The 13,769-nt window shown below is 37.6% G+C and overlaps 1 protein-coding gene across 1 annotated transcript in view; it reads right to left on the bottom strand.

Annotated features, from left to right (window-relative positions):
• The window catches only part of EMCN (endomucin), a 101,232-nt gene that overhangs the window by 15,545 nt on the left and 71,918 nt on the right, over positions 1-13,769 (bottom strand). Inside the window, exons 6-8 of the mRNA XM_079772435.1 lie at positions 3,219-3,311; positions 2,738-2,791; positions 954-1,049 (exon numbers count right to left, since the gene is read on the bottom strand). Coding sequence (XP_079628561.1) covers positions 954-1,049; positions 2,738-2,791; positions 3,219-3,311 — 243 coding nt within the window. The remainder of the gene's footprint in view (positions 1-953; positions 1,050-2,737; positions 2,792-3,218; positions 3,312-13,769) is intronic.

Below are 13,769 nucleotides of genomic sequence, written 5' to 3'. Positions count from 1 at the left end.
GCCCTCTACTGGGGATCAAGCCTGCAAACCGGGCATGTGCCCAGACCTGGAATAGGACTGTATCGGTGACCTCCTGGTTCATAGTTTGACACTCAAACACTGAGCCACACCGGCTGGGCTATATCATCTTAATAATAAGAATAACAGCTATGTGGTATGTGGGAACTCTTTGTAACTATCTTTGCAATGTTTCTGTGAATGTAAATCTATATTAAAATTAAACATTTATTTAAAAAAGAATAAAAAATAGAATGCCATTATAGGATTCATAAGTATTTCAGAGGCAGGGAGAAGATGAAATATCAAAAGGAAGAAAAGGAAGAGTGGGGATGTTTAAAAGAGAGCAGTGACTTTTTGAAGAAAAGGGAAAAGACTTCCAAATGCTACTGGAGAGGTTAAGAAGGGTAATAATTTCAAACTAGAATTCCACTAAAAATTGCAATAATGTTCAGTCCCGAGGAACCAATTCAATGAGCAGAACACGCAGTCATGAAGGAAGACATTTTCACTGGAAGGAAGCTGTGCTTCCCAGAAGGGAAGTGGGTCACAGGACAGTCTTCTTCAGAGTATGGGCCCCTAAACTACGTTCTCAGCGAGACTTCGCTTTATCCTTGTTCCCGGAAAAGGAACAAACCTTCACAATAGGTAAGGCATGCCATTTCACGCCTTCTGGACTCCCACATTCCCCCAACCGCCCACAAAACGGGCTGTTTCATTGAAAGGTATTTGTTCACATTTGATACCTGCCACTAGTAGTTAATCCCTATTCCTTACACTAACCAGCATTCCATGGATTTCTCGGTTCATTCCCCTCTATTTTTGAGATCAAGCAATATGGCATTTTATTTCTTTCTACAATTCCTGCCTCCCCTGAAGAGTATAAATTTAAGTTTAGATCTAGCATAAGCATTCTCCTTTCAGGAAACAAAATGTAACAAAACAGTGTTACCCACCTGGGTCTGTCTTCCTGCACAGTCGATACAAACCCACCAGAGCAAATACTGAAAGTGTTATTACAATTAGAGCAATAACCACCGGCAGAATAATACCTAAGAAGCAGTGGGGACATTGTCAGTTAGAGTGGCAATTGAGTTTCACAATAGTTTATGAACTGAGCAAAAGCATGCATGCTTTCTTCTTTAAACATCATTCTATTTAAAATATTGTATTTTAAGCAAAGAAGATCTATCTGATTCATGGGTTTTGCTTTAGTTGTCGTTTCTGACGTATCCACTTGATGTCAGTCTTGTAGCCTTTCTGAAATAAAATTTCAAACCTAAGAGAGATAGTTCTCCATTCTTCTGGAGACTGGGGCAGTGAGGAGATGGGAGACAAGAGGGAGAAGATGCCCTCTAGACCTAGAGTCAGACCCACATTCACTCATATATTCTTTACTACTTTATAGCCAAATTATTGGAAAAAAGGACTTATATAGCCAATACTGGAACTACCCTAGTTATAAAGCTGGCTTTCTGAAAAACTCACACATATCTTTCCATAGTAATATCTTAGAACCAGAAAAAGTATAAAATAACATGAGTGGATATAATTGGATATCATAGTGCACATTATTTCTAAACATGAACAAATGGTTCAAGAACAATGTGCATGTGTGTGCACCTGTACATACATGTCTGGGAGATTATGTTTTTTCCTATTTTTATTAAGAGGAGGGTTTTGCTGTTTATTAATTATTTAATTTATTTTAGTATCTGCCTTCTTTTCTGCCAGTCATTTTCCAGATTGAAACAATAGTGATAAATCGAAAACATTGTCCTAGGGGTAAAACTAGAGTTATAGAAATTATAGTTACCATTTAGTGAGGTATTCTCATCTGCTTGCTTATGTGTTCCTCATGTTTATCAGGGAATGGAATAGTTAACCAATTCATTTGTAGGGTGGTTTTCACTTCCATTGTTATGGTTAAATATTTGTTTTAAGTTCTGGGTTCATATTAGACCTTCAGTGATATCATTAGTGCTTCCCAAATGAAGAAACCATAAATCATCGGGTCAATGAATGCAATTCTGACCTATCGAATAGAATGGCTTTACCTAAACCTATCATCCCAGCTTTGTTCCAATTTTAGTATATGTGCTGCTGAAGCGAGCACTCATCCCAGCTTCATGTGTATTATCATCCCAGCTTCATGTGTATTCATATTAGTCTTAATTTCCAGGGAAATTAAGTCTATTTAGTCCTAGCATAATCATATACAAAAGTAGGTTTACAGTTGTTCATATGGAAAATAAAACAATAATTAATTAATAAATAACAATACAAGAATGAATTCTGTGTATCACTCAAAACTGTAAACCTATTTTTGCCCCACCTGTATGTTATATGACATATATCTATGTTTGCTACAAAGTAACATTTCTTAAAAGGCCATTTTAACATGAAGACAAAGGTTTGTGAAGGTAAACAATTCATTGTTATGGAGATCTCTGTCTGTATACTTTGGCTTATCTGAGACTAGTCCCATCAATTCACCTTGACGTTTGGTGGTAATTGCTTAGCACTAAGGTAAGAAAATAATCTCAAAAGTGTGCTCATTAAGACTCATAAGTAGGAAATTCTCAAAGCAAGTGGCAGTTAGACAGGACTTTAATGGGATTGCAGGTTCAGTAAAGCTGATAAAAGTCTATCTGAAATTGAATCCCTTCTCTTATTGGTAACATTAAAATATTCTGCATATCTATCTATGTCTATGAATGAAGATATGTCTGTTACTCACTGGAATGAGAGGAGCTGGTTGAAGAGGGGCTTGCATTTTTTGCACTCTCAGTGCCTATTATTTTAAGAAAGAAAAAATAGGTTACCTTTGGTTCATGTGCCAATCCTCACAATCCTCCCTCCATCCCCATGGCCTCAATTTAAGTAAGTCTCTGTGATCTATAGGTAGGATGCTTCAAATGAATACATGTGATTTCATTCGGAAAGAATTCTGTTTTGAAAATCAAGATTGGCAGGGTGTTAATATATACAATTTTATGAGTTTGGACATACATCCATGAAACCATCACCACAATCAAAGCAATAGACATATCCATCACCTGCAACAGTTTCCTCATGTCTCCCCTTTTGTAGATGTGTGTTTTTGTATAGCAATTATAATTTAATAAAGCTGTTATTATTTTTTTAAAGATTGGTAGGGTTTTCTAGGTGATAAGGAGTTGAGCAAAGTGAGTTTCTAGTCATGCACACAGAAGTCATACCTTGAGATTGTGATATGTTTTCTGCAGTTGCTGTTGATATTGAGAGCAATATACTGGTTTTAGAAGGTGAGGCATCTGGTTGTGAAGTGCTAACTGTAGAAAAATATCAGATACCCAGAGTCAAACTATAGTATTAACTCTTCTTATTGCATTTCTTTGCAGATTCAAAGAGTTTGCATTTCTGAAAATCTATTAAAACTGTTTCTTGCTGAATAATAGGATACATACAATTGTACATTAAATCCTAAATTCATCTTTTCCTCCTGTAACAACAATTACATTCTGAATCTCAAAACCTGGGTATCAGTATTACATCTTCAAGAAAGGTAAAAAAAACTTGATTACGTCTCTTATCTTAGGCTACAGTCTGTATCACCTATGGTATGAGATTCTTCTGCGATGAAAATCTATACAAAAGCATTATTCACATTTCAGATAGTATAACTTTGGGTGATAGTGATTTTTTCTATCACACATACTTATGATGAACATAAATACCCAGGACTTCATTTCTATAGTGTTACTTATTGGTTGAAGAGAAAGACTGCAGTTGAGGCTATGGTTAAAAGTTGGGGGAAAATAAAAAAAATCCTTTGTTTTCATCTTTAAAGCTCAGCAGTGGTTTACATTTATGTGGCTTATCTAGAGTATCTGCTGCTTGGTTACATTTTTACCACTGCCCATAATCTTTTCTTTCAAAGAAATGTAAATTAAATCTATTATAATTATATTTGTTTGCTTAAGTCAACATTTGACATCTTCAGTTAGAAGGACTGAAACAAAAAATAAATTAAAAAATATAATTTGAAACCCACAAATCTCAATAAATTTCAAAGAAATACAAGTAATCAAATATTTTATAAGTGTATAGAACTTATTCTTATAAATTTTGGATAAAATTAAACTTAAAACATTTTTGAAAAATCATCCGCTTTTTCTTGTACTATAAGTTGATATCTTTTCATCACACCTGTTTGCCTTGTCTCTCTACTGAATTGCAAGTTTCTGGAATGAGAAGACCACAACTCCCACCATACCCCACATGGAGCTCTGAATTCAGTGAGTGTGCAGTAAAATGTAGCTGGCAGCTTGGCTGAACTAAGAGACATCTCTTATAGTCATGGCCCCTCAGGAGTATTAAGGCCATGTATAGTTGCCCCAAAGAAACTGATACTGCATATGGCTGCCTTGGATCTTTCCTTCTGTGCCACCCACAGCCCAGTATGCACTGCATGCTCATGCATTTTTGACATCTGTGGAGGAAGAATAATTTTTAGAGTTTGTATCATTCTTGCCATGTAAGAGATCTGTGGGAGGAAGCTAGATATATGCCCATAAGAACAAAGAAAAATGTCGGACTAGTGCACTAGGCAGACAGAAAAAAATGTTAAATAAAAGAGGGAAACTAGCTGAATCCTTCATAATTTTTGTTTATATTTTCAGTGTCCAGGGTTTTATTGAAAATGAATGTTTTTCTATTGTGTTGGTAGAGTATGAGATGGCTGATGAAATAACCAATGGCATTAATCCATCTGGGATTTCCCAAGGGTTAATTTTCAAGACTCCTACTTTATTACCTTCTCATAGACAGGTTAAGTGGTAGCTACAGTTCTAACTATAATCTATCTAGTTCTGAGGAAGCTCCCATTTTCCTATTTAAAATGTGTTGATGATCCAGTGCCAATTGTTATTGATAACGATCTATAGGTAGGCAATAGAATTAACTCTTCTCGAAAGGAGAATTCATTGGATCCTTGAACAAAGACTTAAAATTTTTTGTTTTTCCTTTAACCTCAACCTTCAGTTAATAAATAATTTCTGAATCCAGTACGCTCGCGCGCGCGCGCACACACACACACACACACACACACACACACACACATACACACACACCCCTATAATTTTCCTCTATTACATGTAATGTCTTCTGTTTTTTTCTATTCTCTTTTATTTCATTTTTTAAAATGCTGCTCATGATACACTAATGGGAGTTAACTCACAGTTTGACAAATCCTGTCCATTAACATGATCATATTAATGCAATTGTGTGTCTTGGCTGAATTCATCAATTGTGAGCCTAATGTAATTCATTCGTGACTAAGATAGCAGGAACTACAATGTGTTCAGAGTTGATAATCTCTGTGGATTTTGCTAATACTTTATTATCCTACATTACTACTATACTAGTATTGGTAGAGAAAGTACAAGAGAGGTATAATAGATGGTTAAGAGCAGGATTTTGAAGACTGAGTACCTGGTTTCAAATTTGAATGTTGCACTTATTTGCTGTGGAATCTTGGGAAAGTCACTTCTTTGTGTCTGAGTTTTCATATCTATAAATGGTGATTATAACAATTCTACATCGCAGTGTTGTAAAAATTAAATGAGTAAAAATAATTTAAATTTCTTAGAAGAGTACTTGAACTTTTTATATTATATACTAGAGGCCCGGTGCATGAAATTTGTGCATGTGAGTCCCTCAGCCCAGCCTGCACCCTCTTGCAATCTGGAACCCTCGGGGGATGTCCAACCTAAACTGGTAGTAGGACATCCCTCTCACAATTCGGACCGCTGGCTCCTAATTGCTCACCTTCCTGCCTGCCTGATCACCCCTACCCACTCTGCCTGCCTGCCTCATTGCCCCTAACTGCTTGCCTGCCTGCCTCATTGCCCCTAACTGCTCACCTGCCTGCCTGATCGCCCCTCAGTGCTCGCCTGTCTACCTGGTCGCCCCTAACCACTCTGCCTACCTGCCATGCCTTTCCTAGAGTGCTCCTACCCAATGATTGAGCCTGGCAAGAGTATGAAAGCTGGCTTTACTGGAAGGAGGGACTTAGATGGGAAGAGTCCCTGATGGTCTTCTGGGACCTTAGAGGAAGTAAAATAATACATAGTAATTAATAAATGTGAGAGACAGTAGAGAAAAAAATGCTCGTGTAAAAAAGAAAGTAAAACTGTATTCTAGTCTTATTTCTCTTATGTGTACAGTCAATGTGTCTGAGGAGTAAATTCACTTAAATTAATTAATCCCTTTCAATTATTTAAAAATAATTGGAGCAGGTCTCTAATTGCAATTTGATGGATTCCTGTTCCATTTTAAAAAGAACTTTTCAGTATTGAAACTAAATTTTTCACTTCTCAACCCATTTTCTTTATGTGGCTTCCAGTAAAGCACTATCTATTTCTTTTTCTCCTACCTTATGGCCTATTCTTCTTAGTCTCTTTAGCTGATTCCTTCTCTTCTCTTTGACTCACAGATTTGGAGGGCCCAGAACTTAGTCCTTGTTCCTCATCTATAACCACACTAATATTTTTTGGTGATTAAATTCAATATCAAGGTTTAAATACAATATCAATGCCAATGATGCCATATTTGTATTTGTAGCCTAGATTTCTTTCTTAAATTCTAGCTTCATAAATCCAGATGACTTTTCAGAAAATAATAAAAATCTAAAACCAAATATGTCCAAACTTGGGACTTCTGCTTTATCTACAGCCTTCACATCTTAGCTGATGGCAATCATTCCTTTCAATTGCTCAGGCCAAAGACTTCAGTACTATTTTGACTCTTATCTTTCCATCCTATTCCACATACAATCATCAAAGATATCTATTGGATGAGCTTTCAAAATATATCCAGGATTTGGAGACTTCATGCCATCTACCCTGAGAGCACCTCAGTCTAAGCTACTATATCTGGCTCCTGGAAAATGTATCCTTGCTTCACTGGACAGTCTCTGCTCAGATGTCACAGTTACACTTATGAAACATGAGTCAGATCATATCACCTCTCTGTTCAAAACCCCCAATGTCTCTCCATTCCACTTATAAAAAAAAAAGTCCTGCAATAGCCCTTGGTAATGTATCCAGCCAATCCCTTGGCTTCCCTCTCTCTGCCCATTTCCTTGGTGCAGTTTCTTAAACATACCAGGCATCTCCTCAAATTAAGTCTCTGTTTGGATGCTCTTCTCCCACCGATTAGGTGGCTGACTTTTTTTCAGGGAGGCTTACCTGACCACTTTTTTCAACATGCAAACTGCATCTCTCCAGAACTTGTGATCCTTCCTTTCTAAACCCCTCTACACCTTCTTTCTCATAGCACTTATCACCTTTGACCTTACTATATAATTTAGTCTATTAATATATTTATTTAGCATAATTTTCTCTCCTACCAAAATGCTTGATGGCAAGGATCTTTATTTTGCTCACCTATGTTTCCAAATGCTAAAATACTATCCAAAAGTAAGGTCCACAAGTCTTTGCTGAATGCATACATCTTTGTCAGCAAAAGTGACTACTGTTGAAGACTAAGTGTACTAATGGGATTGTATTTTTAATCTTAATTTAGGCCTGTAATATATTTAAAATTATTGTATCATTAGTTTATTCATTCATTCTGCAATAACAGAAAAAATAGATATTACTCTGGGTCTAAGAGTAGATGTTGAAGGCAATACAGCAAAGTACAAGAGATTAAGGATCTCTAGCAGGGAAGGTGAAAAGCATAGCCCAAAGCTGATAGATGTGAAGAGAAAAATAGTCAGACAACAATATGTCGGGGATCAAAATAGGAGAGACTATGTTATTGTTTATTGACTCTTACTTATAAACTAACTCTTAACAAGAAGGATTTGAGGAACTTAAGCCATGATATACAGTATACCATAAAATGAATAACATAGAAATAGGAAATGGAACAAATGCAAATGGAAGGAACAAACAGGCTCCTTCTAAAAGTTAATACAGTTGCTGGCATTGCAATAAGAATTGATTCTGAACATCTTGACACTCAGGGAAGGGAAGCATGGTCTACTCTAGGTTTTCATTATCATAGAGGACAATGTTCTATTACAGAAGTAAGTGGCACGTTAAGTGTTACAGACAATAAATGCTATACGTGTAGTTGATACCAGCCTGTGTTTTGGGTGAAGAACATGCTGATATGATTCCTGAAGTCTCTTCTAGCTTGAAGATTTTAGATTCTTTTCAATACAGATTTTGTCATAGCTGGGATGTATTTTCACCCATTAGGGCACACCCTGCCTACTTAATGGGCAAAATATGAAAGGCAATGTTTTCTGACATAGTTGGTTTTTAAAGTAATGCAAGAAAAAATTTGATCTCAAATTTCTTTTACTTTGCTGTGGGCCATCAATGTGACTAATTTGAGGTAATAATGTCCTCTAACCCAGTAAAAACTGTGAATGGAGACTTACTTACTTTAGATAATAAGTCTGTAGAAATATATATTGAAGGAGGATGTACTTTTACTTTGTGATTTGAACATGACTTATTACTAATTTACAGGAAAGTATGTACAATATACAAAGAAGGAGTGAGGTACTGTGCTAACTACTTCCATCTGCGCTAATTCACCTTATTCTTAATAATTTTAATCCTGTGCTTTAAAGAAGAGAGATGCTGTGTCTTAGAAAGATAAGGTAACACATCTGACAATAGTGAGAGAGCTAAGCCATAAGCCATAAGTCAAAACCCTCTTGGTTTCCTTTCCAGGATCGGGCCTAAATGGGCAGTTGGACATTCCTCTCACAATCCAGGACTGCTGGCTCCCAACTGCTTGCCTGTCTGCCTTCCTTATTTCCCCTAACTGCTTCTGCCTGCCAGCCTGATCACCCCCTATCCACTCCTGCCAGCCTGATTGATGCCTAACTGCTCCCCTGCCAGCCTGTTTGCCCCTAACTGCCCTCCCCTACAGGCCTAGTCCCACCAAACTGCTCTCCCCTGAAGGCCTGTGTCCCCCCTAACTGCCCTCCCCTGCAGGCCCAGTCACCCCCAACTTCCCTCCTCTGCCGGCCTGGTCAACCCTAATTGCCCTCCCCTGCAGGCTTGATCATCCCCAACTGCCCTCCCTTGGAGGCCTGATCCCTCCCAACTGCCCTCCCCTGCTGTCATGATCTCCCACAACTGCCCTCCCTTGTAGGCCTGGTCCCTCCCAACTGCCTTCCCCTGCTGGCCATCTGGTGGTGGCCATCTTGTGTCCACATGGGGGCAGGATCTTTGACCACATAGGGGCAGCCATCTTGTGTGTTGGAGTGACAGTCAATTTGAATATTACTCTTTTATTAGATAGAATAGAGGCCTGGTGCACGGGTGGGGGCCAGCTGGTTTGCCCTGAAGGGTTTCCTGGATCAGGGTGGGGGTTCCCTTGGGGCGTGGGGTGGCCTGGGCAAGGAGCCTGTGGTGGTTTTCAGGTCAGCCACGCCCACCAGCAACCCAAGCGGAGACCCTGGTATCTCGGATTTATTTGTCTTCTATAATTGAAACTTTGTAGCCTTGAGTGGAGGCCTGGACCAGCCAGGGTGTGCGGAAAGCTTGTCTTCCTCCATTGCCTGGGAAACCCAAGCCTCCTGCTCACTCTGTGGCCGCAGCCATCTTGGTTGGGGTTAATTTGCATATTTGCTCCTGATTGGATGGTGGGCGTGGCTTGTGGGTATAGCGGAGTGATAGTTAATTTGCATATTGCTCTTTTATTAGATAGGCTACTGAGTGGCCAGATTATTATGATCTCTGAACGCATAATAATCTGGCCACTCAGTATATATATTAGAGGCCCGGTGCATGAATTTGTGCATGGGTGTGGTGTCCGGCCAGCCTGGCAAGGGGGAGGGGACATGAGCGGTTGGCTGGCCTGCTTGCTGGTCAAACTCCTGGTCGAGGGGACAATTTGCCTATTAGCCTTTTATTATATAGGATATACACTGAGTGGCCAGATTATTATGCATTCAGAGATCATAATAATCTGGCCATTCAGTGTGTGTGTGTGTGTGTGTGTGTGTGTGTGTGTGTGTGTGTGTGTATTCTATGCATTTGGATTGAGTTGAGTTATCTTACTTGTTAGTGGCATCATTCCCAGTGATCAATTAAATTTTTTTCTCAGCATTCTGAAAGGTTTAGAATGTTCTCACCCCTTCCTAAACATAGATACATCATCTTAACTCAGATTCACACTTTAGATAGAACGGCCTGAAAACACTGAGAAGCTTTTGAATATGTAACTGTGCCATATGCTTTCTGAGAACGTGAAAGCAAGTGATCCAAAATATGGACATAAAAAGATATTAAAAAAGATTTTGTTTTCAAGCCCTGGATTCTATGTGCCAAACAGTATTCTAAGTGTTTTACAAATATTAACTCATTCAACTATTGTATTGGTAATATTTGCATTGTAGTGAAACCTAGAGAGATTAATTCGCCCAAGGTCGCACAGCGAGTAAGTGGCAGAACCAGGATTTGAGTGCAGGCTCTAGCGCCTGTGTAGTCAACCACAGCCCAATGCTGCCTAAGCTGCTGCATTTCAGTAGGAATGAGTTATAAGTACATGCCACTTATTTTTGTTACATGAAATGCAATCTATTTCAATTTAGGCTCCTGTCAAGAATGTATTCTTTCCTTCAAAACAAATTGAACACATATTTCCTTCAATAGGCCAAACCAGACCATGCAGGTGCATACAAGGAGACAGATATTCTTAATGTATTGAAATAAAACTCACTGTAGAGCTTATTGGAGGAGCACACACCCACAATGATACCCACAGTTGAAAATATTGGTTCTTAAAGTGAATGCTGAGCAGCTAATCAGTTGAGACTGAGTTTTTATGGCCTTTCAGTGTGGAATGGAGAGACACAAGAACAATGCAGAACATGTCTTAGAGACTCAGCAGATCTCTGAACCAGAGGAGAAACCACTTAGCCATACCCAGATTTATACAATTTCCTAAGTGGGAGTTTATGGCAGACGCTCCCTACCACATAAATATTGATATAGTTCCCATTCCATAAGTGAGTTCTTTTATTCTCAACTAATCTTTCAAGCATCATAAAATTTCCAAGTTAAAAAACAACAACACACCTCTAGATATTGCTTTGGTTTTAGGTATATTTTTAGCTTGAGTAGATCCTAACTGAATAATAATGTCAAGAATCTGTCATTCAACATTAGAATACTCAGGTAAATAATCATCTGCATAGAATGATTCATGCTTCACATTATATGAATTCCTGGAAATCAGCAACCAATCCACTGGCATTGCATAGGGTGCTGAGAACAGTGAATATGACAGGTCGAAGTGTTCTCCTTTTCAAACGCCAGTAGTCAGGTTTGGTGATACTTATATCTGTTCTGGCTTCTGATTTTCCATCAAAATTGATATCTACAATGCAGTAGGACTTCTAAAATACAGTGAAGGAGAGTGAAGAAAATAGGTACAATGAAACCCTTCACAGGTTGTGCTGGTCACTGTGGGAATATTGCTGTAATGATTAGTTTTATGTGTTAACTTGACTTGGCCTTGGGATGACCAGATATTTGGTCAAGCATTATTCTGGGTGTGTCTGTGGTTGTGTTTTTGGATGAGATTAACATTTGAATCAGTCATTGAGTAAAGCTGATTGCCCTCCAATGTAGGCTCTCATCTAATTGGTTGAATCCAATTCAAGAATAAGAAGGCTGACCCTCTCTTGAATAAGAAGGAACTCTTCCTGTCTGGCTGCCCTGAGCTGGGACATCAGTCTTTCTCTGCCTTTGGACTCAAACTGAAATTCAGGCTCTTCTTTATTTTCAAACCTGCTGGCTTTCCGACTGGTACCATTGGCTCCCCTGGTTCTCAGGCCTTTGCATGTAGACTAGAATGACACTGTCAACTTTCCTGGGTATCAGGCCTTCAGCTTGCTGACTACAGATCTCAGGACTTCTCAGCTTCTATAATTAAATCTCTATCCCTATCTATCTATCTATCTATCTATCTATCTATCTATCTATCTATCCATCCATCCTATTTACTCTGTTTCTCTGGAGAACCCCAACTACTATAGTTGTATTTTCCAGAAAATTAAGGGCAAATGGCTTATTTCTTTTCTAATACACTGAAACATGTATGTCCATTTTTCTTCAGAGCTGAGGTCTTTTATCAAAGAAATAAAGAGGTTTATTTACAAGGACAAGTCTGTGGAAAAATGATAACGCTAAAGAAAAGTGAATTCCATCATTGCTTAAACTTGTAATAGACACATGAAGTCTCTAAGTAATAAACAGCCTTTCATCACTTTATAGTGGGTCTTTCCATCTCCTTATGAACTCTGAACTCACAGTTAGAAAAATGAGTAGGCAGAATAATCTGGTAGCTAGAAGGTCACTTTTTTCATAAACCCTTTCCTCATCTTTTTAAAACTGCTTTTCCCATATTCAATGTATAACACAACCACAACTTAAGGGGAAAAAAATGTTTCTCTCAACCAATCTTAACATTAGGTCATCTTAAACTTGTCTATCATTTTATACCTACACAACTACTAGAATTTTAGAATTATTTATGATGCTGACCAGTCTTCATTGGGAACACTTAATGGCAGGTTCCATATTATTGAATGCCTCAGTTAATGGTGGTTGGCTGAACATACTATTCTGTATATTTAGCAGGGTACCATACTAAATTTAAAGTCTTATCAGATTTGTTGCAATGAGCAGTTTAATTTGGGCTTTCCTGCATGCTTTAGACATTGATCATGATTTCTTCATACTTAGCATTGTTAACTATAGCTGTCTACTGCATACTATTGAATGAAATGAATGGATATGTCTTCAGACCTGTATCAATCATTTCCATATAACTATGATATCTTTCTTTTATCTTTATTATATAAATATAAACATCATATTTATGTATAATATCTTATAATTCACACTTTCTGTAGAGTTGTCTTACTTATTTTGATTTCCAAAAAAATCCTATATAAAACAATCATCAGTTTCTTGATCCTTACTAATAGGCTTTAAAAGGGGTGGTAAAAACATATTTTTTCAAGAAAATTAAAGCTGGATGCATAATATGAAAAAAATATCAAATGTGATAAATATGTATGATCTAGTCAAACACATGCCTATTAACTCATATTTTTTTTTTTAAAGAACAGTATTAACAATTCTATGGGCTGATATTTGGTCAGAAGGCATTCCCACAACAATACCTCAGCTTCTACCTAAAAAAGAAATATTATTTTTTAATTTCCCTCTCCTTGATCATATGGGTGAATATTTCACAAATTTGATATTTGAATATCTTTGGTAATATATATAATCAAACCTTTAAAATAAACACAATTACAGCTGTTAACAGAGGTTTACATGAATACCCTGTTAATAAATGCTATTATTTTTATTATTTTTTAGTGAATCTTGATTTAGTCTTTAGCCACAACATATATCTGAAACTTGAGACTGAGTTTTCCTGTGGCTTATGAAATCAGTGTCATTTTTTTCTAGTCCACTATTCAAATCCTTGGCTCATTTTATTGTCTGTTTTAGGAGAATTTGTTTCCATAACTCAAAATTAAAATATTCTAAATGGGCTATTCATTGCATTTAAAAATCAATTATAGCTAAAGCTGGCATTTTGTAAACAAAAGGAACTTTTCTAAACAAAAGAAAGGATGCTTCAGTCCCTCCTTAAAAGGAGCTGAGGATTTCTGCAGCTTCCCAGTTTCCCCTCTACAGCTCTTCCAGGAGGGCCAGTCTGTGGATCAGAGGGAAGGA

The sequence above is a fragment of the Cnephaeus nilssonii genome (assembly GCF_951640355.1).
Source record: "Cnephaeus nilssonii genome assembly, chromosome: 1".
Taxonomy (NCBI): domain Eukaryota; kingdom Metazoa; phylum Chordata; class Mammalia; order Chiroptera; family Vespertilionidae; genus Cnephaeus; species Cnephaeus nilssonii.
The sequence above is the reverse complement of the archived record's forward strand: the minus strand, read 5'-3'. Positions and strand labels throughout refer to the sequence as shown.